This window comes from Fusarium solani, assembly GCF_023522795.1.
Source record: "Fusarium solani strain SB1 chromosome Unknown bctg00000004, whole genome shotgun sequence".
In the NCBI taxonomy this organism is placed as follows: Eukaryota; Fungi; Ascomycota; class Sordariomycetes; order Hypocreales; family Nectriaceae; genus Fusarium; species Fusarium solani.
Genome location: NW_027072152.1, coordinates 434,422 through 454,706, shown reverse-complemented (window position 1 = coordinate 454,706; position 20,285 = coordinate 434,422). Strand labels below are relative to the sequence as shown.

The following is a 20,285-nucleotide window of genomic DNA, read 5'->3' as shown; positions in this document are numbered from 1 at the left end:
TTAATATCATGGTACAAAGAAAAAGCTAATAGAATGAAGGTCCCCAAACGCCCCATCCATGCCAAAATGCCCATGTCGTGTCTTAAAACAACAACTCCTCATCCTCATCCAAAAGCCCCATCCCGCTATCCTGTCCCCTACTCATCTTCTTCTTACTCGTCCTTCGAGCCAAACCACCAGAAAAGTACGAACCCCGACTCACAACCGTCCTTGACGAACTGGCTGAGCCTTGGGTGCTCTCCGTCTGCGTCTTGCTGGGTGTCTTGAGGAACTCTTGGCTCATCTGGACGACCCGCTGCAGCTCCTCCTTCATTGAGTCGATTACTGCGCTGGCTTTTTCTCTGTCTTGTTCCATTTGCGTCTTTAGGGTGCCGTTTTCGACGCGGAGGCTGCAGATGGTTGCGTGTGCTGTGCGCAGGGCTTCATTGACCTTGTCAATCTCCCCACGGTACTTCATCACGTTTGCATCACCAGCCGCAAGGGCAGCGCCGTGTCTCCTGTTCAACTCTGAGATGTCCTTCATCTTGGACTCTTGGAGCTCCACCATCTGCTTTTGTAGATCTGCAGAGCGCTGCAGGGCGTCTGTCAGCTTAGCCTCCAGCTCAGCGATGTTGTCCTCCTTCTTAGTCAGGACCTTGCGCTTCACTTCAATCTGGACATTATGCTCATCCTCAGCATCGTGAGCCTCTCGCTCCATCCTCTGAACAAGATCCTCAAGCTCAGAGATATCCCGGATGTACCCGTCCACGGCGCCCTTAAGCCTCTGGTTGGCGACCTCAAGCTCGCGTATCCGCGCAATCTTGTCGCTCATGAGCTTTTCCGCCTTGCCCATCTCCGCCTTGAGGCCGTCCATGACGGTTACACGAGCGTCGAGCTGTTTTCGCAGCGACGACTCGATCTCGTGGTATTCGTCGATGGCATCTTCGTCTTCCTTGGCTTTCTTTGCCATTTCGCGGAGACGTGTAAGGAGGAGGTCTAGAACCTCTGCGCCGTGGGATGAGAGTGGTAGTGTGATCTCTCCCGGTGTGAGATACTCCAACTCCAGACGAGCAGCTCGGAAGCCTGATGCGAGGGACGTCATCATGTCGCTGGCGTCATCTCCAGAGAATCCGAGTTTGGTGATTGAGGATGTGAGCTGGGTCAAGGCGAATGCCCTGTCGGACATGGTCTGGAGCATCATCTCAATCTGGGCTTCCAGGCCCTCAATTGCGGGTGATGTGCTGTCTTCTTCTGTGGAAGGCCTGAATTCAGAGAGCCTCTCGCTGAGTCGACCACTGAGAGCTTTGTATGAATCGAGGGTCTCTGTCAACTTGGCGATCTCAAGTTGAAGAGTAGATATCTCTCCTTCGAGTCGTTCCTGGTTGGGGTCGGGCAGTGCTACCTGGACACCAGCTTGAACGCCAATGTTGGTGTTCAAAGCAGGCACTGTTGGGAAGAGCGGTGATCCAGGGATCGTAGGACTTGTCGCGGGGGGCGTCATGAATGAATCTCTTGCCGAATCTCTCGCCCTCTGCGGAGTGCTGCAGACAAACTGGGCCATCGTCTCCTCACCAAAGTCCTCATCGTCGAGCGCCATGTCCATACAGTCCCCGGGGAACTGATCCCTTGCTGCAAGTGTCCAGTTGTATCCACGGTTCTGGTTCGCGTTGCTAGATCGCTTCTTCAGCTCGCTTTGAAGATCTTGGATCTGCTTCTCCAGATCCCATATCCGGTCGGTGTCGAGGACGATAGTGGCATTCTGCAGCTCGTAGATCTCTCGGTCTCGGGCCTTTAGCTCATTCTTGAGCTTTTCGATCTCGGCCTTGGATTCTTTGGCTCTTCGTCGCTTCTCTTGTTGTATTGTGTTCATCTCCTCACTCAAGCCATTGCGACGGATGCGGCGTTGAACACGTCCATCGAGGACTTGGCGAAGAGACAGAAAAGTCACCTCTCCGCTCTGAGGAAGTCCAGGACTCTTTGGTTCAAGTCTGCTCGGTGTGCTTTGCACGGGTGCAGAAGAGTGACGACGACGTTTTGGTGTAGAAACAGATACACGGCCAACCATTGGGGTCAACCCGCTGGATGCTGAGAGTCCCGGATCCGAGAAGCGGACCCGCCTCTTGCTGCTCCTCCGAGGGGTTTTGGCAGAGGTTCTTGGAGAGGAGGGTACATCGGCCATTGGCTCAGGCTTGATGCTGCTGCGCCGTGGGCGCCTCACGGCAATCGGGAGATTGAGGTCTTCCATAGCTGACTAGGATGTGGTAGACAATTAAAGCCCACCAGAATGGATACAGGCCGCCTGCAACAAAGAGGATAACAGTTGGTCCACAAAGAAGGCAGATGAGCCTGGCAACAAAGGACCAGGAAGGATATTGTATTTAAACAAACATTCACAACAACTAAGGTAAACACAGCGTGTCTTGCTTGACCTCCAGGCAGACCCGACCCCTCGGCCCAATGTTTATGTTGTTGCCAATCACGGCTAGCGTCCGTCCGGGAGACGGCCGGCCCCACCACCCCGCGATTCACCACAGCCAACCGAATCTGCGAGTTCAAGGGTCTCTCAAAACGGCCGCCCTTGAAGCTCGAGCCTCCCAGTGGGAATGGACGGTGTAGTGGGGCAGAGAGTCGCACGAGAAGGGAGCGTGAATTTAGATTGTTGTTTTTGGTGCGAACGTCGCGTTGAGAGGACGGGTCGGATTCACGGCCGGGGGATCGTGTTGTGCTGTTTGTTGTGTTCAGGTCCCACTACATTTGTAGACGGGATATTGAAGGGGCAACCGGGAGGGATGGTGGAGGTGGTGTCATGATGTTGTTGATACTGTTGCTTATCGGTTTGCTTGATCTTGGGCTGTTGAGAGCTTTGTGATGCTCATGATGAAGCTGTTTTGATCTCACTCCACCAAATAGCACCCACAGAACAGAGCACAGCATGCAACGTCATACTCTCGGCAATCAAAACATTCACGGCCAAGAACTCAAGTCAATAATCCAGATCCACAAAACGATGAGTAGCCAGGGGTTCTCTAGCGATCTCTAGGCAGTTCCAGCGGAGCTCTCAGCAGGCACCTACTCAGTGGGGACCTCAAATGAAGCAATCCCAACGTCCAAACCCGCAGTCATGATGTTGACCTCTGCACATGCTTATCAGAAAATCAATCGGCTCCGTGATACGATATGCATCTCAGTCGCATGATCAAACACTCTCCCCTTCGGCTGCTCGGCTGTCCGGTAACTGCGGCATGTTGGACCACTTCAAAATAAACCCTCACCGAGATGACTAAGCCACTTGAACCAAGCTTCCCTCACCGACGAGGGTCTCCGTCCCGCCTTCACCTTGGGAAATTCCACGACTCATCACTCACCGTTTCGCCAAACATCTCCACTCCACCATCTGCAACTGACCCTTGCGACCACCACCAAGTGAGGCTCACCGCACCAGCCTCAGAAGTCTCCCATGGTGAACACCTGCGATGCCCCAGCCGTCGTCGAAGCAGGTCAAGTTTGTGGCCTCGGATCCCAACCGCGGGGGGCTCCCCGTCAAGCGCAAGCAGGTCCAGCACGCCTGTGCCGCGTGTCGACGAAAAAAGGTCAGCGTGTGACACCTTGATGACTCGACGACACTTTTCTGACTGTTTTTATGTAGAGGCGATGCATTCACGCTGAGGATTCACGCGACGATTCTCCTGTGGCTGCAACGGCTGTCGCCGGACCAGAAGACCAGGACGAGACATCTCCATCCCGGTCATCGTGAGTGGGCCTTGACACTCGATATGTCTCTCCATGCTGATCACCTTATAGATCCGTTCCGTTGGCCTTGACAGGATCAACGCAGACTCACTCTAGTGCTCTACCCGAGCAAAACGGAACAAGCAACAACAGGGCTTCATTTCAGTATGGCGACTCGACTGGACCTGTCGCGACGCCTTCAAGGCGAGAGTCAGCCAGCATGACGCCAAAGCCTCAGTCATCTTCGCGCTTCGTTGGTGATCTGAACCCAGAGGGCATGTTTGTAGAGGCGACAGGTTCAGCATCAGTTCGCGAGACTTCGCAAAAGGGCGATGTCGGTATCTGGCTCTCGTCCGCGGTCGGTGGACCAGGCCAAGCATCTCAGTTCATCACCTCACGACCTCCACCGATCATGGACCAGTTCTTGCTTCCCTTTGTCCGAGAGCACTGCCTGTCGTGTCTCCCTCCGGAGAAGGAGTATCGCAAATTGAAGCGGCTGTTTCTTCAAAAGATTCATCCCATCTTTCCCATCATCCCGGAGACAGCCTTAGAGGGTCCCTCTGATGAGCCGACCACCATCGTTCTACGGCAACTGGTCTGTCTGGCAGCCTCCACCGATCCCTCCGTGTCTCGCTATCTCCGACTCAAGAATCGGGGTGATGAGATCTTGACGTGCCAAGACTTTTTGCAGTCCATCTCTTCGGCAGTGCGGGCTATTCTTGAAACCAGCATCATCACCGACCGCGTCCTTCACATCAGGGCTCTCGTCATACTATCCCTCTACACGCAACCAAGCAGCTCTGAGGAGGCAGATCTCCCAGCACAACTTGGCGGGCGAGCCATCCACCATATTCAGACCCTCGGCCTACACCTTCTGAGGTATGATGCGCCAAACTGCGAAGAGCTCGAGACGTTGTTTTGCGCAGTCTGGGCAGTCGACAGGATCAACGCGGCGGCTTACGGACGGCCATGCTTGATGCATGAGAGAGACATTGGTGCGAATCTCGATGGATGCATTAAGAAGCGTCCACCATGCTTTCGACTGCTTCTGTCTGTGGTGCAGTGGCTCGACCAGGTCATTGAACTCTACCGCCCGGGACCAAGTGCGGAGGCGTCTGGTCTCGACAAGGTCGCCTACATTGATCTTCCTGTGCTCGAGGCCATGATTGTGAATGCCGACGCTCTCAAAGTTCCGGGTTCACTGATTGGTTAGTCATGGCTTCCTCTCCGACTGGGTATATGCTAACGTGTACAGCCACCATCGAGACTTTCTACCACGCGGTTATTATCCTATCGTGTCGACTGCCTCGCCCAGGCACTCTCACAGCAGCTTCAACTCTCCCTCCGCCATCAGCTAATGCCCGCCGCTCCCTCGCAGCTGAGCGGATAGCATGTGCCGTGTTACGTGATCATCTCAGTCCTATGCCATTCGTTCCCTATGCTGTTTGTCTAGCACTCAGTGTTGAGTATCGCAAGATGAGACATAGCCGCCTGCCAATGTTCCGAGCTCGAGCGATGCATTCTTTCCGGCGAAACTGTGAAATGTTGAGAAAGTTTGGTGACTACTTCTGGAGCGCTAATGTCGTCGCTGGTCTTGGCGAGAGAGTTCTGAAAGAGATGGAGCGTGCCGCAACAACTCTCACCAAGGACTCAACACCACCTCCTCCTTCAGGAGAAACACCAAGCTCAGCTCCGTCTTCGAATTCACAGCCAAACTCTGTACCTCGACAGCCCGAATCCACGGTTCCGGTGGCTAATCCGACCATGATCAACTCTGTGCCGAGCGTCGAGCAGCCGGTCGACTTTTCACTCATAGACGCCATCTCGGGACAGGATGTTTTTGGACATATCGATCCCAACTTCAACCTCAACGCTGTCGAAGATGCGCTCGAAGCCAACCTGGACATTGCTCTCCCATTCAACTGGGGAGATTGGGGACAGTATGCTACCTGATCAGTGCCCTGACGATCCACACATGGCAGATATATCATTAACCCATCTCGAACTATTGCCGCAAATATTGCGCATTTCGAGACATTTTTGCGACGCCATATTGAAGGCCTATGCGTTTTGTCCACATTCAGACCCAGTCGGCAACATCTCGGGAACATAAGTTACATGAGGCCATGATACAAAGCCACCTCGGCGACCGAGCACGGCAGATGGACGAACGGAATTCCGCCCTTTCCGCACCTCGCAAAAGCGATCTATTTTCATGAGGGTCAGGTTGCGAGTCGAACCACCGGCGCAGGTTGACACTCAATAGAGGTGAGACCGTCAGCATTGGCGCTCCGCGTCCGCGGACAGCGAACATGTGTATAAAGAGACTTGCATGGCCTTGCTGAAACTTTATCTTCTCCATCTTCATTTATCTTACTGTCAGATACCATCATGGCGTACCCTTCTCTGGTCGAAGTCGACAATATTGAAATCGTTGTTCTGGTCAACGATGAGATCGACTACATCTCACCCAGTCCGAATGCCCACGTCAAGCACACTCAGTCGTTCCGTGGCGCGCCTGTCGATGTGCTTCCAGATCCAGCGGCTAGAGGCGGTGCAAAGGTGGAGTTTCCGATGAGAAACCTCTGTTGTGGCGCACTTGGCCTTTCGCTGCTCATTGTGAGAATACCGAGCGTAGCCTCTCAGCTTATAGCTGACTTTCTAGACTGTTACGAAGGATGGGAAAAGCCACAGCTTGCTGTTCGACAGTGGACCGGAAGGCGATATTTTTGAGAGGAATGCCAAGCGACTTCGACTCGACTTGAGCAAGGTTGAAGTTATGACACTGTCTCATTGGCATCGTGATCATTCTGGCGGCATGGTCTCTGCCATCAAACTCGTCAACGAGGGAAAAGCGGATGGCGATAGAGTCACAGTTGTCGTCCCTCCCAATCGCCCCGCGCACCGAGGCAACAACGGGGGTCCACACATCTTGTCGCTTGAAGCAGACCCTACTCTGGAGGAACTTGAGAACGCAGGTGGCAAGGTCGAGACCAATACTCAGCCGCAGACGGTGCTGGACGACATGTTTTTGATCTCGAGCGAAATTCCTCGACAGACGGACTATGAGCTTGGAATTCGGGGCGGCATCCGCTATGAGCCTGAGACCAACACATGGGAGAAGGATGAGCTCATCATGGACGAGCGGTTTGTCATGTGCAAGATCAAAGGTATGCATTATGTTGCATTTGAAACGGCAATGCTAACAGACCATAGACAAGGGACTTGTCGTCTTCACCGGCTGCAGCCACGCTGGTCTTATCAATGTTGCCAGACACGCCAAAGAGCTCGACAACAGCCCCATTCACGCGATTGTCGGCGGTTACCATCTCGCAGACGCCGCCCCAGAAAAGATGAAGAAGAGTATCGAGGACCTCAAGGCGCTTAAGCCCACGGTACTTATGCCGGGTCACTGCACGGGATGGAGGTTCAAGGGACTCATTGAGAAGGAAATGCCGGGCCAGATGGCACCTGTTTTTGGTGGAACCAAGTACCACCTTTGACGAGTAGGAGCTGGGTCTCGGTGACGAGGCCGGTCATTACTATTCGTCAGTTTGTTTATTTCAGTCTATTCTCTCAAGTGGTCCCAGCATCGTGACCTCATTTCCAGCAGCCACAAGCGTTTTAACAGCCTGTCTTACGTGCCATTGATCTACTGGCCCCCTCGTAGTTCGTTTTACAATGCAAAATACGCCTGAGACGGAGGAATAATCGCGTGGTGCTGACCCCCAGCACGGGCGGATCGTCGCCTAGCAAATCACGCTCCATAGACTGCGCCTCGGCCTCCAAGATTTTGCCTATTTGGGAAATGAACATCCACCAAAGATGCCTTGCGACGATTTCAGCGGGACATGGATTTACCCGCGCCTCAATTAATCCGACATGAAGAGTTGATTGATGGTTGGATTTTGCCCAATTGAGGATTTTTAGCGGTTACGGGCTGGAGATTGCGATTATGGGTGGAAGACTTATAATTCGTGATGGTGCCCTTGGCGTTGGGGTGTAGATGCATTGGCTTTTATCTTGCCGGATTCAGAATGTTTGTTTACTTGGGAACTAGTGAGGATTCTTGGGCTGTTGGGAATGATTACTTTTCTGTGGCGTGAGTGGAAGCATCTGTTGATTGATGATGATGGCTAACGGTTTATAGCAAGAACCTACCTGGTCCTCTGCAGCAGATATGGGATCGTCTAGGGAATGCATGCGGCCATGTTAACAGGGTCGGTACCTTGATATCATGGGTCTCGACGGCACCTGATGGGGCATATGCTATCATGACCAAGGGAGGCGAACGTGAGTGCAACCACTAGAGTACGTGGGCTAAGCTTACACGCATAGTTCTATCAAATCGCCAAGATGTACTCGCAGCAGCTCAACCTGCCGCATCAGTCGAACACATCACCTTTTCCCCTCTAGGCGGCTGGTTCATCCGCTTCAACGACGGAACTGTCCAGGTATCTCACTCAAGCGGCTTCTCCAACACGTTTCATCGTCTCGTCTTGCAATATCTCGACCTGAGCTGTCAAACACGGCAGTATTCACCGGTCCGCAATGTTTTCTTTGGAGCGCAGGAAGCTGTCATTGTCCGGACTGATAGGGAGTTATTATCTGCTATGTTGTCACAGCCGTTGCAGACGAGTTTGCAGGCTTTGACGAATGGGGAGTTGAAGAGTGCTGGGTTTGTGCTGGGGAGGAATACTGTTCTTTGCCCTTGCAATCCTGATCAGTATTTCCTCGAAGCGATATCAGGAACACGGTCGAAGTATTTGTATCAGATGTTGGCTACTAGGCTTCCTGATCAGTTGGTGGTCATGGCCATGGAGAAGCAGTCGCCGTCTGATGATGTACTCAACTCATTCATTCACGGGCCATTCAGCAACAGATTGTCTGTTTCGAGCTCGCCTCAGTCTCAACACCGACCGAGTTCTTTTTCTGGACTTTCTCCTCCGCCGGCTAATGATCGTTCAAATCATCGACATACCATTTCTCACGCCGCGCCTCCAGCATGGAACGGCGTACCACAAGTTACCTATCCCCAGGCATCTACTCAAGAGATTCCTCCAGCAGCAAGACAACGCTACGAGGCAATCTTTGCCAACGAAGCTCGTGGCAAACCCTACCTCAACGGCATGGAAGCAGCGGGGGTGTTTATGACGAGCGGGCTATCCAGGGCTGATCTTGCAGGTATCTGGGACGAAGCTGATCGAGATCGGAATGGACAGTTTGACAGGGAAGAGTTTGTGCAGGCCATGTGGAGGATTGAGTTGCAGACTGGAAGAGTTTCGCCTCCACTGCCACCTAGGCCGTGGAATGGGCAAGCTCCTGTGCCGTTGCAGCAATATCAGCCTCCTCCTGCAGCTCCGGCTTACAACTATCCTCCAGCTGCGCCATATCAACCTGTTCCTCCAGTACAACAGCCCTCATACGTCCAGTCTAACCAACCTCAAGGTATCCAGACCATTGAGATCCTCGTCGCGATCCGCTGCAAAACTTGCGGCAAAGGCCTCGCCCCCTCCGACACAGTCTACCGCTCCGCAACACAACACACCATCGACTACTTCTGCCCAACCTGCCACCGCCCTCCCACAGCAACACAAGTCATCCTCGCAGCAGGCAAAGATCTCCCACAGCGTAAACGCTCATCGATGGGCTGCAGCGGATGCTGGAAGGACATCAAAAAGGGCAAGATGGTATGGCACTGTAATAAATGCTGGGATAAGGATCTATGTCAGAAGTGTTGGGGTAAGACCAAGAAGCAGTGTAAACATGCTGCTACGGGGCAGGTTGCCATGATGAGGGTTGGGAAGGGGGGGTCCGGTGGTGATGAAGACGATGATGAGCTTATCGCGGATGTGATTGATGGAGTTGTTAGTATTGCCACGGGAGGGTTGTAGGCGTATTCGGCGCTTGTAGAGTAGGATTTTTGGCATTAGCCAGTTTCAATTCGTGTCTTGACAATAAAGAGTCCGTTTTTGTTACCAACGCCATATCAAGCTATGCCTGACTGCCCATTCGCAGTTATCCGTCCATCTTTGGCCCTTCTCTTCCCATTGTCGACCCTCGACAAATCCAGTAAGCCTTCTCCATCGCATGCCGAGAGTAGAGTATAATTGGGTATCATATCATCGTAAAAAAGGAAAAGCAAAAAGTAGCCGTGGTTGTTCACTTTTTTGGTCGTTCGCTCGGCAACTCTGTCGGTTTCCCCCGAAATTGATTCTTCAACTCGTCGATGAAGTGCTTTGTAAACCTCTGATGTCGATCGCTCGAGTTTGGATCCGCTGTACCCGTCTGTTAGCCCTATCATGACAACTTCCTCGGGTAATTGAAGAGAGAGTCGCGAACCTGTCGCTTCACCGGGTGCTAGCGGCTCGTGAGGGTTTCGACCGTATTGCTTCTCGTTTATCGTCTTGTGTATCTTTCCCACTGCGCGATGGAAGCCTGGACGTCGAAGGATCTGAGTGTCGTTAGCATTGGTTTTCGGATGGTCGGGTTGCGATTCGTACCGATGCGACGATGTGGTCCTAGGTACTGTCAGCTATAGCATTGGAGAGATTGGAAAGGGGAGATACCTCGAAGGACTGGATTAGACGGAGCGCCCACCAGTAGACGGACATTTTGGGAGTATGCGATGTTTGAGGTTGAGGTTGGAGGTTGAAGCTTACGGATGTGAGTGTAATTGATGTTTGGCGGGGTGGCGATTGGAGGATGACAAAGACAAAGTCAAAGTTGGCTACCCTGGACTTGAGATACACCTCATTTTGGCAGAGAGCTTGTGCCTCATATACTTCATATAGGTCATCATCAATAAGCTAGCTTGAAGGTTCCCTTTTCATAATTATGTGAGGATATGAGTTCAAAAGGTCCCTTGGTTATTCCTGTTAGTTAGAAGATGAGATCCGCTGAGATCTACCCTCAATCACGACAACTGCACTCTGGGTGTAGTGGACCCTGAAATCCTTAATGAGTATGTGTAAACACATATGCTTACTCTTACAGCCATTATACCCAGTGATGTTCACATGTCTAGACATTGACACTTTAATTCATGTTATAAGCTGTCTTTAGGTCAATGCGAACGGAGCAACACATTCACACAACTCAGATAACTTCACAATGCACAACACAATTGGGTAAAGAATCTTGCTTTTATTCCTCCTCAATATCTTCTCCACCATTTTTATCCTCCACTTAAGCCTGAATATACTTGCCCAGGAAAGCAGTCTGGTAATCCTGCTTTCCCAGAGGCACACCCTCCTTGCGCAGAATAGCATACGTAGTAGTCAGGTGGAAAAACAAGTTGGGCAGTGCATACCCGTTGACATAATCCCTGCTAGCCAGCTGCGCCGACTTTCCAGGTCCAAGACCAAGCGTGACAATCTCGCCCTCCCGCTTGTTAACAGTCTCTCTATCCGCCTTCTCCACAAGCTCGAGCACCTGGGCGATGCGGGCGTGGAAAGCCTCGAATGTGTCGAAATTCTCCCGGTTGAGAGACAAGGGCTCGGCGCCTGTGGTGCGGGCGACAATCTTTTGGGCAACGTCGGAGACGCAGTGGACTTGGAAGCTCAGGGGGAGCATGTCCTCGGCGAGCTTGGCCTGGGGGAAGCTGGCGGCGTTGGGGTGGGCTTCGGCCTTCTTGAGGATGGCAGAGAGGGAGTTGAGGGCGTCCTTGGCCAGGAGGATGGCCGAGTCGTAGAGTGCGTAGCTCATGATGAAAGGATGAGTAAGTGTAATGGTGTGTGTGTGTAAGAGGATTGCGTGATGAGTGTCGGGTTTGATCAACTCTCCGAGAGGCGAATCTCTTGAATATATATATCTGTCTATTCCTCCAAGCACCTTGACGTCCCCCCACATACTCTGGACCTTTCACCCCTTGCTTCACCGCTCATGCGCTTTACTAATGCCCTTCCCGTGTTACTACGTAACTCCAGATGATTCCTCAACCTGTATTACTAATGTACTTTTCCGTGGAGCTGAAACGCCGTCGCCTATCCCAAGTGGAGTGAGCGGCCCATCGGGACCGAGACCCGAAGAGGGGGAAGCAAAACATCGTGAGTTTTTTGGAGATCACGGATAGGGCTGATCCTTGCCAGGCTAGACGACTTCCAGACCAGGAACATTGTTTACTGATCACCAACTCACACCATTCTCATCGTCAGCCTGGTTCAGCATCACCATTGCAAGTGGGGTACCTACATTAAGCCGGACGATAATCTGCCCGAATTCCAATGTTTGAGGCTTCATCTCACTTTGCAGCTTACAAATGCGAGCAAGCCTCATATTGGTCGTGCATGAAAGGACAAGCATGATGTATCAATGTGCTTACAAACATGCTCATCGTCAGGCAACAGCAATAATGAGAATACATGTGGTCATCAAACGTGGTCAGTTTGGAATCAACGATACGTGTACAATTCAGGCCATCCTCCTCAGCGTACAGCCATGAAACCCTCCTCTTTAGACATCAATACATGTACAGTTCAAACAGCAACATCCATCACCAACACCTCAAAACCCCAGAGCCGCATTCGAAGCCTCCACAGCCTCCCTAGCTCCCGGCCTCGCCCCCTCGTCAATAACTAACCTCTCCAGCCCCATCGCCCTCCTCCCCACACCGTCCGCCCACCCCCGAAGCATCTCCTCCGTGGGCCGGTCCACATGCCCCGACTCGCCTGCTCCTCCGGGGAAGTCTGGTCCCGGGGTGCCCCGCCGGAAGGCTTCGCGCTGGCGGACGAGGTATTCTGCGTTTTGTTGGGTTACGGGGCAGACGGGGATGTAGAGGACGCTTGAGTCTGTTTTGCCGGCGTGGACTTTGTCGACTGAGTGGATGGCTGACTATGTTAGCATTATACTCGATGCTGGAAGAGGGAACTTACTGTCGCAGTGCCAGCCTACAAAATCTCCTGGCCGAATCTCTGGAACATGCACCATGGTCCTCTCCAGATCCAGATGCGGATGAAGCTCATCTGTGCACTCCTGACCCGTCCCCGGCGTAGCTCCCTGAAGCTCACTCGTCATTCCATCAACACCCATAAACTCCCAGTTCTCCTCATCGAGGTAGTTGGCTGACGCACGACCTCTCTTGTTCTGAAAGAACGGTCGCAGAAGCACGTATGCCGTCGACAGCTTCATGAGGGGGTTCACTAGAAGTGTACCCTCGGCTGGCTTTGTGTGGCTCATGCTCATCCAGCCCTGCCACATCCTGAACATGGAGCAGGGTCCGAGACCGTCATAGAGGTTGTTGACGGCTTCTACTCGTCCACTAGCGTCCCAAGGATCGTATTCTTCCCACTTGCCTTCTAGGATACGGTCATATACGCCTCCGCGGCCGTAGCCTTCCTTCTCCCATCGTTCAACACTACCGCCATCAATGTGAGGACCCAGAGCAAACGAGGCATTGCCGGGCTGTCGAATGCGCAGACGATCAGCGTATGAAAACGGCTGATCCAAAAAGATGGGCGTGTCAGGGGATGAAGAGTGCCATAAGAAGGACATGAGGTGGTGCTGGACCCTCAAGAAATTGGGATGAGCGCGAGCCTTGAGCTGAGGAGCAGACCAATACAACTCATAAACCTGAGGATCATGAGCCGGAAAGGCTACAAAATGTCAGCGTATACATCTACAAGCGTAGATAAACACTCACCTCTTGTCGAAGGATTCTTCTTGACATACTCCTCAACCTCATCCTTGTAAGCCCTCGCCTCAGCCTCAGGAATAACACCCTTGATAACAACAGCACCCCTCTTCCTAATCTCCTCCTTCAAAACATCAACATCCTTCTCAAAGTCCGAAAACTCAACCTGAGGAATAACAGAAGGACCCTTCTTTGCGATGATTTCGTTTTCTCTTCGCAGCTGTCGGAGTAGTCTGCCCCAACTTGCCACAATCTCCTTTTCCCGGCCACGGACTAGGTCGCACTTTAGTTCGCGGAATCTATCGGGGAGGGGCTCTCTCTTGCGCCTGAGAGGGATGTGAAGGCGTCTGAAATGTCGCCTTCTTTCTTTATTGACTTTTGCGCTGCTGCTGTCGTCATGCGTCGACAAAAGCCTTTGGGCGTTTTGGCCAGAGAAGCTCTCAACATGATGGCCACTGTTTCAAACAAGAAAAGAGGAGTAAGAGCTGTGTGTCTGATGACCACCATCTCATCATCAAACGTCAACACATCCCTTCCATTCTTATATCCTTCCGTGAGGAGTGCGGGACTACCCTTTCGGAAGTCCGCACTCCTCATCTCCCAATGGATCTACTAATACCACCACACTTTTTCGCAAATACCCGAAAGTTAATCCACACTCTGATGGGGACACTCAAAAGCAAGTTTGCTGACGACTCGGGAGTGGGCTCGGTGTGTTGTAATATGCGTGTCGGTGGACAATGTCCCGACGTTAGCCAGCCTTGGTGGCTGTGATGGATGGCTCAGGTGGCATCACTGGCAAAAGAGAGACAGAAACACTGCCAATTACTAAAAAGTCGTAATAAATACCCAGAATATGTCAAATATGTCGATCCCTTCCTCATCAACACCATCGAGTCCCTCGTAGTAATGCAGTGCAGCTGCCCGTCCCTAACGATACTGGTATTATACAAGATAACTAAACATCAACACCCTAGCACCGTATGTCTTCTCTATGAGCCCCCCCAACTCCTGATGCTTTCTTTGGCCGTATGCTTGATTAGTCGATCTCCCCTAGCGCCCTCTTCATCCGTTCTTTTAGGTCTCGGTTCTCCAGCTCCAGTCCTCCCAGCCTCTGCCTCGCCGCGTGTCGGTCCTGGTTGCGCCCTTCTCGCTCCATCTTGAGCTTGTACTCCATGTCTCGCAGTCGGAACAGCCATCGGTTGTCATTGTTGTTGCCTGCCTCGTCGGTGAGGGCTGCCATGTCTCTAAGACCCAGTCCGCCAGCTGAAGAGCCAGGAAGGGCTGCGGCGGATGATCTCGTCATGGTGGATGTCCGCGTTTTGGACCTGGACCGACTGGACCGATCTCTATTCTGTTCACCCGGTCCACGAGGTATTGAGGGCGATGGTGAGCCGCCGCCACTGACTGGAACTGGAATCAACGAATCAGAAGTGTCCCTGGACGAGTACGCCGCCCGGGCTCGGACATCGTTGGCCGTGCGGAGAGTTGTATTCTCGACCTTGAGCTGACGGTATGCCTCTTCTAGGCGCGAGTAGCGAGCATCATGGCTCAACGACCCAGAGGCGACCGAGTTCCTCACCATCGTCTCCAGTCGATCCAGCTTCTTGGTGCGGACGTCGAGGTTGTTCTCCAGAGTCTGATACTCGCGGTACAAGTCTCGCTCCACAGACTTGATCCTTGACTCGAACGAGCCGACCATGAGCTCGATGGCCTTGACCGCAGCCAGCAAGTTCTTGGAGAAGCCGGGAAGACGGTTTGCAACCACCTCCAGTGACGGCAGCACCTGTCGATCGATAAGAGCGTTGCCATTAGCCCACTCCCTGCCGCACAGCTTGCTGAGCTTCTGCCAGAGCAGAAGAAGCAGCTCGTTGCGCTCTTGGAGCTGCTCGCGAGCTGTCTGCTCCAATATCGCGATCCGCCTGCGATCTTGTCCCCGCGTCGTCTCGAGCTCCGCAATCCTGATATCTTGACTGCTGGCGGTACGAGTAAGATGCTGGTGCGTCTTCTGGAACGTCTCGTACTGAGACTTGGTGTTTCTGTGAGCAACACGCTCCTTTTCAAGCAGCTCGGCGAGCTTGCGGCTCTCAAGGGCATGCGACTCGAGTAGAGAATCACGCATCTTGATGATGCGATCCTTCTCCACCAATGCAGCCTTGCTTGCATCGAGGTCGCGAATCGTATTCTCAAGCTCACGTTGCAGCTTGGCAATAGACTATCACCGAATTAGCACAAATCTCCCTATGCTTAGAGTAGAACATACCTTGAGAAGGGAAGAACGAGTACCGTTGAGGTCACCCAGAGCCTCACGCAAGTTATTCTCGAGCTCCATCAGCCTCTCCTTCCACTCGGTAGCTTCCACTTCTCTCGACGTCAAGTTCTTACGCAGGCGTCGTGCCTCATCCTTAGCAGCAGACGCCTCCCTGTTGAGCTCGTTGACGAACTGTTGCACCTCCTCCTTCTCCTGGTCCGCAACAATCTCTCGTTGGTGTCTCTCCTGCTGCAAGCGGTTCTCCAGCTCCTTAACCCGGTCCTTTTCTTCGCGCAGGCTCTGTTCGACGTTGGCCAGTGCTGCCTCGAGATCTCCAATGCGGATCTTGTCACCCTCTTGCTCTTCGCGAAGGAAGGCAATCTCTCCTTGAGAAGACTCCTGTTGCACCGACAGTCGCTGGTTCTTGTCGTTGGATTCCATGAGCTTCTGCTCCAGCTCCTCAAGCTCCTTGTTGGAAGAATCCAACTCCTGCTCGAGCTGTTGAATCCGGCGCATCTTGCTCTCCTGGTCGTCTTCGAGTCGAATGAGGGCCTCGCTCATCTTTCGCATCTCTTCCTGCAAGGCGTCGAAATTCTCTGAGCGGTCCTGGAGGTCTGCTTGAAGTCGTTGCATCTCATCAGCATGCTGGTCCGCCTCTGACTCTAGAGCGTCGATCTCCTCTTGTGCTTCTTTCCTGAGCGACTCGAATTCGTTTTCCATGTCGCTTTGCTCACGCAGAGCCTCATCACGCTCCGACTGTAAAGCAACCAAGTCGTTCATGGCATTGTTGAGATCCTCTTGCAGAGACAGTGCTGCCTCCTCGGCCTGGCGTTTACCGTCGATGGCTGTTTCAAAGTCCTCCATACAAGTCTCGAGCTCACGCTGTAGCTCCTGATTCTGCAGTTTGACCTCGCTGATCTTGTCACGGAGTTCGGCCATCTTGTTTTCCATCTCTTCGCGCTCTGCTTCTTCCTCTATCTGCGTCCGTGTCTTGATACTGCCGCGCGACTGTGGCCTTTCGGGACCGCCAACTTGTGAAGCCGATCGCTCAAGTAGACTGTCGATGGTGGAGGGCGCGGGGCGACCTCGTCGCTGAGCCATCTTGAGGTCCTCAATCTCTTGGTAGAGGCGCTCTTTCTCGCGGTTCCTCGAGGTCAGCATTGACGTCTGGGCGCCAACTTCTCGTCGCAACTCGGCATTCTCATGGCGCAGCTGCTCGCTCTCTCGGCGCAACTCATCAACGAGGGTAGTGGCCGCGCTGAAGTTGCCGTTGGAGCCCTCGATCTCGCCTGACAAGCCTGAAACAGGTCGACTCGGTTCCATGTTGGCATCTCGCGGCTTCTTGGTGATGTTGTAGATGTTGGTCGTGTGGTGCAGACCACCCTGTCCGCCGGTCAAGCCCGACATGTCCTGCTTCAGCTTAAAGACCTCGTCTCGCAGTCTCCTGTTCTCATCGTCGGCTTGTTCTCTCCGGGCTGTCTCTTGTTCAAGCAGATCCTTCCAAACGTCGGCTTCTTCCTGTCTGCCCAAGTTGTCACTTGTCCTCTCGCCAAGTGATCTCACAATGTCGGCAAACTTTCGTCTCTCTGATTCCTTGTTAAGGCTTTCGGATCGAAGTCTTTCGATCTCGGTCGCATACTCCTCAACCCGCTCGCGCAAAAAGATTAGTTCCTCCTCTCGCTCCTGAGCCTCCTCGTCGCCCATTCGGGCCGTTTGGTCTGTCGAAGATGTACCGCTCTGTGCTGTGCTTGGTCGTTCACCCTCATCCTTAATCTGCTTCTCCAGCTCCTTGACTCTTCTTCGCAGAACCTTGTTGTCGCGCTGTAGCACCGCAAGACCAGTCTTGAGCTCAACATTCTCGGAGATCATCTCCTTGATACCCTCTTCTGACAACTTGTCCAGACGATCGCTCAAGAACATAACTTTGAGCTTCAGATCAAAGTTCTCCTTGGACAGTCTCTCGATGGTGCTGCTCTGCTCTTTGAGGGTCAAGTTCCTTCCAGACCGAGCCGTGGTGACTGAACCCATGGTGACCGAAGAGGGTTTCCGGGGGGTCTCAAGTCCACCCTTGAACTTGTACTCCTTGGCCAGAGACTCGGGTACCTGGACGTTCCTAACATGTCTTGCTATAACTGTGTCTGTTGGCGCAGTGTTGAACCCTTCCTTAGGGGGCTTGGGTGTACTGAGCAAACCAGACCGTCGCGGTCGTTCGGGACTATCGACTTCGGGGAGCGGCTCCAGCTGCGGTAATGACGTGTCGGTGTAGTCTTCTGCGCCAAAAGCTGATCCTATGCTTCCTATGCTGATGGACCTCAAGATGGGGTTGCTCGTGTGTCGTGTCATCCCCATGGCGGGAACAGCACCGCCAGACTGGAGGGCATAGTCAGTACCGAGGCCAACAGTCATGTCGCTGCCTTCGTGTGACTCGGGGTTTGTCACGAAAGAAGATGTCGATGATCGTTGGCTCCCGAAGCGACTGCGCAAGTACTTGGGTCGTCGGCTGCGTAAGGAATGGCCAGGGGTACTGCCAGCAAGCGACTGCCCTTGAGTATCGTGTTCTCCTGAGCTAGATATTATGGAACTCTCGTGCTCCGTATCGCGGTCCTCGCTCTCGTCGGCCGCGCCTTGGTTATCTCCTGGCTGGCTAGCCATACTAACAGCTCGCGAGATGGTCCTCCGGGCAGCGGCGGCGGTAGGGGATGAGTCGAAGTTCTCGAAGCTAGAGGTGTTGGTGGCCGTGGTGGTCACATCGTGCTCGTCCTGCTCCTGTATCGTTGGTCCAAGTCGGGGTACTATCTTCTTGGTCGGCGAATCAAATTGGTACGTGTCATCAACGCCGCCCGCGTTGTTCGTCGATGCCGTGGGAATAGGCGATAGGGCGGGCAAAAAGCTAGACTCCACGTCTCCGAGGTGGCGCCTGACGTCCTCCTCAGTCAGGGAATCATCAGGGCCCCGTGTGAAATCGACGGTTACGGGGTCAAAGTAGCTGCTTTCAGGGGCTAGGTGCCCGGGGGCTCGCAGCATTGCATTGTTGTCGCGGATCGCTGCTCTTGAGGATGAGGCGCTTCTCGGTTGGAGATTCGTGGGTGTCGGGGATTTGCTCTTGGTAGCATCAGCCATCGAGTCGATGGTCGCGGTGGTCGGGTTAGTCGAGGCCTGCGCCGGGGAAGTAGCTGCGACTGTGTCTACTGTCGTGGTAGATGTCTCGGCGATATCATATTCGTCGTCGACGCGATGGGCCGTCTGAGGACGCGACCCGTTGCTGTTGCTAGGGCTCGAGGGCTGTTGGCCGGAGGGGCCTTGGCCATGGTCTTGCTCATCGGTGGCCATGATGCATTGCGGCAGCGGCGTGATTGTCTAGGCGAAAAGCCCTGGGCTGGGCTGGAAGGGCAAGCTGGCTCTTGCAGCAGCTGTGGGTTTTTGTTGGTCGTAGGTTGGCTTCTAGGAAAAAGGAGGAAACGGCTGACTCCTGCGGTGGTTCTCGATGTTTTGCCTGAGCGTCACCACTCACTGTCGCTCTCTCACTGGAGGCAAAACCTTGACTGCTCTGTGCTGGGCTGCTTGCGCCGTCGGGCGCCTGGGCCGTTGAACGGGATCCGGGCGGCCCCTCCAGAGCACCCCGTAGCGCTGGCTTGGGCGCCGCCGAGTGGCCAGTGAGGCCCTGGAGCCCTGTAGCTTTAGCGGCACGGGAGGGGAGAACAGTGGGCCGTCACCCATGCGCCTGGTGCCCAGAAGCCTAGCTGGTTGCCGGGGACAACCGTGACACCTGCTGAAGGGATTCGTGGTGTTTTGTCACGGACGGGTCTCGTTAAATGAGTTGAGCGGCGAGAGTTCAATGCCTTGCCTGTTGTGTTGGTAATGTTTCATTGGCGCTTTCTGTTGATCTGGTCTAGGTGTTCAGTTCGGCATTCCCGATAGGAGCTTTATGCAGTTCCGGTAGATTTGGTCCCCCTATATGAGTCAATATTTGTATCGACTAGCTTGCGCGAAGGTCTAGATACAATTACGACATCACATTAACATCAAGCGGAGGAATTCCGCAGATTGGATTTACGACTAGGATTCCTCGCTTCTATCATAGCCCTGCTGGGGTAGGAATTGGCAAGAAACTCAATGTCCATAGAGGTAGCCACAGCTCTAGCTACACCTTGTTGGCCACATTGAAGATCACAGGAGCGGGTACAACAACGAGAAATTGGTTGGGAATATGTCGTATTAATTCATATAAAGCTCATCTAATTCTGAGCATCCATTACATTATCCATATCGTAGTCTCCTTACTGGGAGATCTTAGGATCAACCTTCTTGCTGTATCGAATGTCAGCCACAGCTCAGCTCACCAGCCACATTCATCACTCACCCAGACTGCTTCTCATAAGCTTCTCGCGCGAAGTCGGTGGCCTTCTCCTGCTGGTCGGGAGAAATGTTGAAGCCAGCCTTGGAGGAGGCAAAGGCGACACCTAAAACTTGTCAGCAATCCCCGTATTGTAGTGAAGAGGTTGCTTAGACATACCCTTGTCGAGGTAGTCCTGGCTCTCGCCCTTCTTCTCTTCCTTCTGGCCCTCTGACTTCTGGCCCTTGCTAACGTTAGAGACGGCGTCCTTGATGAAATCCATGATGACGAGTTGTTGGTAAAAAAGCTTGTGAGGCAAAGTTAAGAGACAAGTTGCGATGGTTTACAGAACAGACTCAACA

At 53.2% G+C, this 20,285-nt stretch overlaps 7 protein-coding genes across 7 annotated transcripts; 2 read left to right on the top strand and 5 right to left on the bottom strand.

The window, feature by feature from the left end:
* Positions 1–82: 82 nt before the first annotated feature.
* Positions 83–2,224, bottom strand: MRS44_007206 (uncharacterized protein; the record flags this gene model as incomplete). Its single annotated transcript, XM_065620444.1, has 1 exon — positions 83–2,224. One exon carries the CDS (start codon positions 2,222–2,224, stop codon positions 83–85), a length of 2,142 nt encoding a protein of 713 aa, XP_065476516.1.
* A 1,228-nt stretch (positions 2,225–3,452) lies between these two features.
* On the top strand, positions 3,453–5,661 carry MRS44_007205 (uncharacterized protein; the record flags this gene model as incomplete). The annotated part of the gene is made up of 4 exons (XM_065620443.1): positions 3,453–3,575; positions 3,626–3,729; positions 3,781–4,916; positions 4,964–5,661. The coding sequence occupies 4 exons, from the start codon at positions 3,453–3,455 to the stop codon at positions 5,659–5,661; spliced, it is 2,061 nt and encodes a 686-aa protein (XP_065476515.1).
* Positions 5,662–6,099: 438 nt separating this feature from the next.
* Positions 6,100–9,602, top strand: MRS44_007204 (uncharacterized protein; the record flags this gene model as incomplete). The annotated part of the gene is made up of 5 exons (XM_046283420.2): positions 6,100–6,327; positions 6,374–6,878; positions 6,925–7,198; positions 7,859–8,001; positions 8,047–9,602. The coding sequence occupies 5 exons, from the start codon at positions 6,100–6,102 to the stop codon at positions 9,600–9,602; spliced, it is 2,706 nt and encodes a 901-aa protein (XP_046129265.2).
* Positions 9,603–9,697: 95 nt separating this feature from the next.
* On the bottom strand, positions 9,698–10,322 carry MRS44_007203 (uncharacterized protein; the record flags this gene model as incomplete). Its single annotated transcript, XM_065620442.1, has 3 exons — positions 9,698–10,162; positions 10,212–10,229; positions 10,278–10,322. 3 exons carry the CDS (start codon positions 10,320–10,322, stop codon positions 9,698–9,700), a joined length of 528 nt encoding a protein of 175 aa, XP_065476514.1.
* Positions 10,323–10,896: 574 nt separating this feature from the next.
* MRS44_007202 (uncharacterized protein) lies at positions 10,897–11,415 on the bottom strand (the record flags this gene model as incomplete). Its single annotated transcript, XM_046277042.2, has 1 exon — positions 10,897–11,415. The coding sequence occupies one exon, from the start codon at positions 11,413–11,415 to the stop codon at positions 10,897–10,899; it is 519 nt and encodes a 172-aa protein (XP_046129268.2).
* Positions 11,416–12,213: 798 nt separating this feature from the next.
* On the bottom strand, positions 12,214–13,786 carry MRS44_007201 (uncharacterized protein; the record flags this gene model as incomplete). Its single annotated transcript, XM_065620441.1, has 4 exons — positions 12,214–12,536; positions 12,582–13,301; positions 13,349–13,665; positions 13,716–13,786. The coding sequence occupies 4 exons, from the start codon at positions 13,784–13,786 to the stop codon at positions 12,214–12,216; spliced, it is 1,431 nt and encodes a 476-aa protein (XP_065476513.1).
* Positions 13,787–14,378: 592 nt separating this feature from the next.
* MRS44_007200 (uncharacterized protein) lies at positions 14,379–20,206 on the bottom strand (the record flags this gene model as incomplete). Its single annotated transcript, XM_046281459.2, has 7 exons — positions 14,379–15,554; positions 15,603–18,947; positions 19,102–19,251; positions 19,304–19,394; positions 19,872–19,898; positions 19,951–20,050; positions 20,104–20,206. 7 exons carry the CDS (start codon positions 20,204–20,206, stop codon positions 14,379–14,381), a joined length of 4,992 nt encoding a protein of 1,663 aa, XP_046129271.2.
* Between the last annotated feature and the right edge of the window lie 79 nt (positions 20,207–20,285).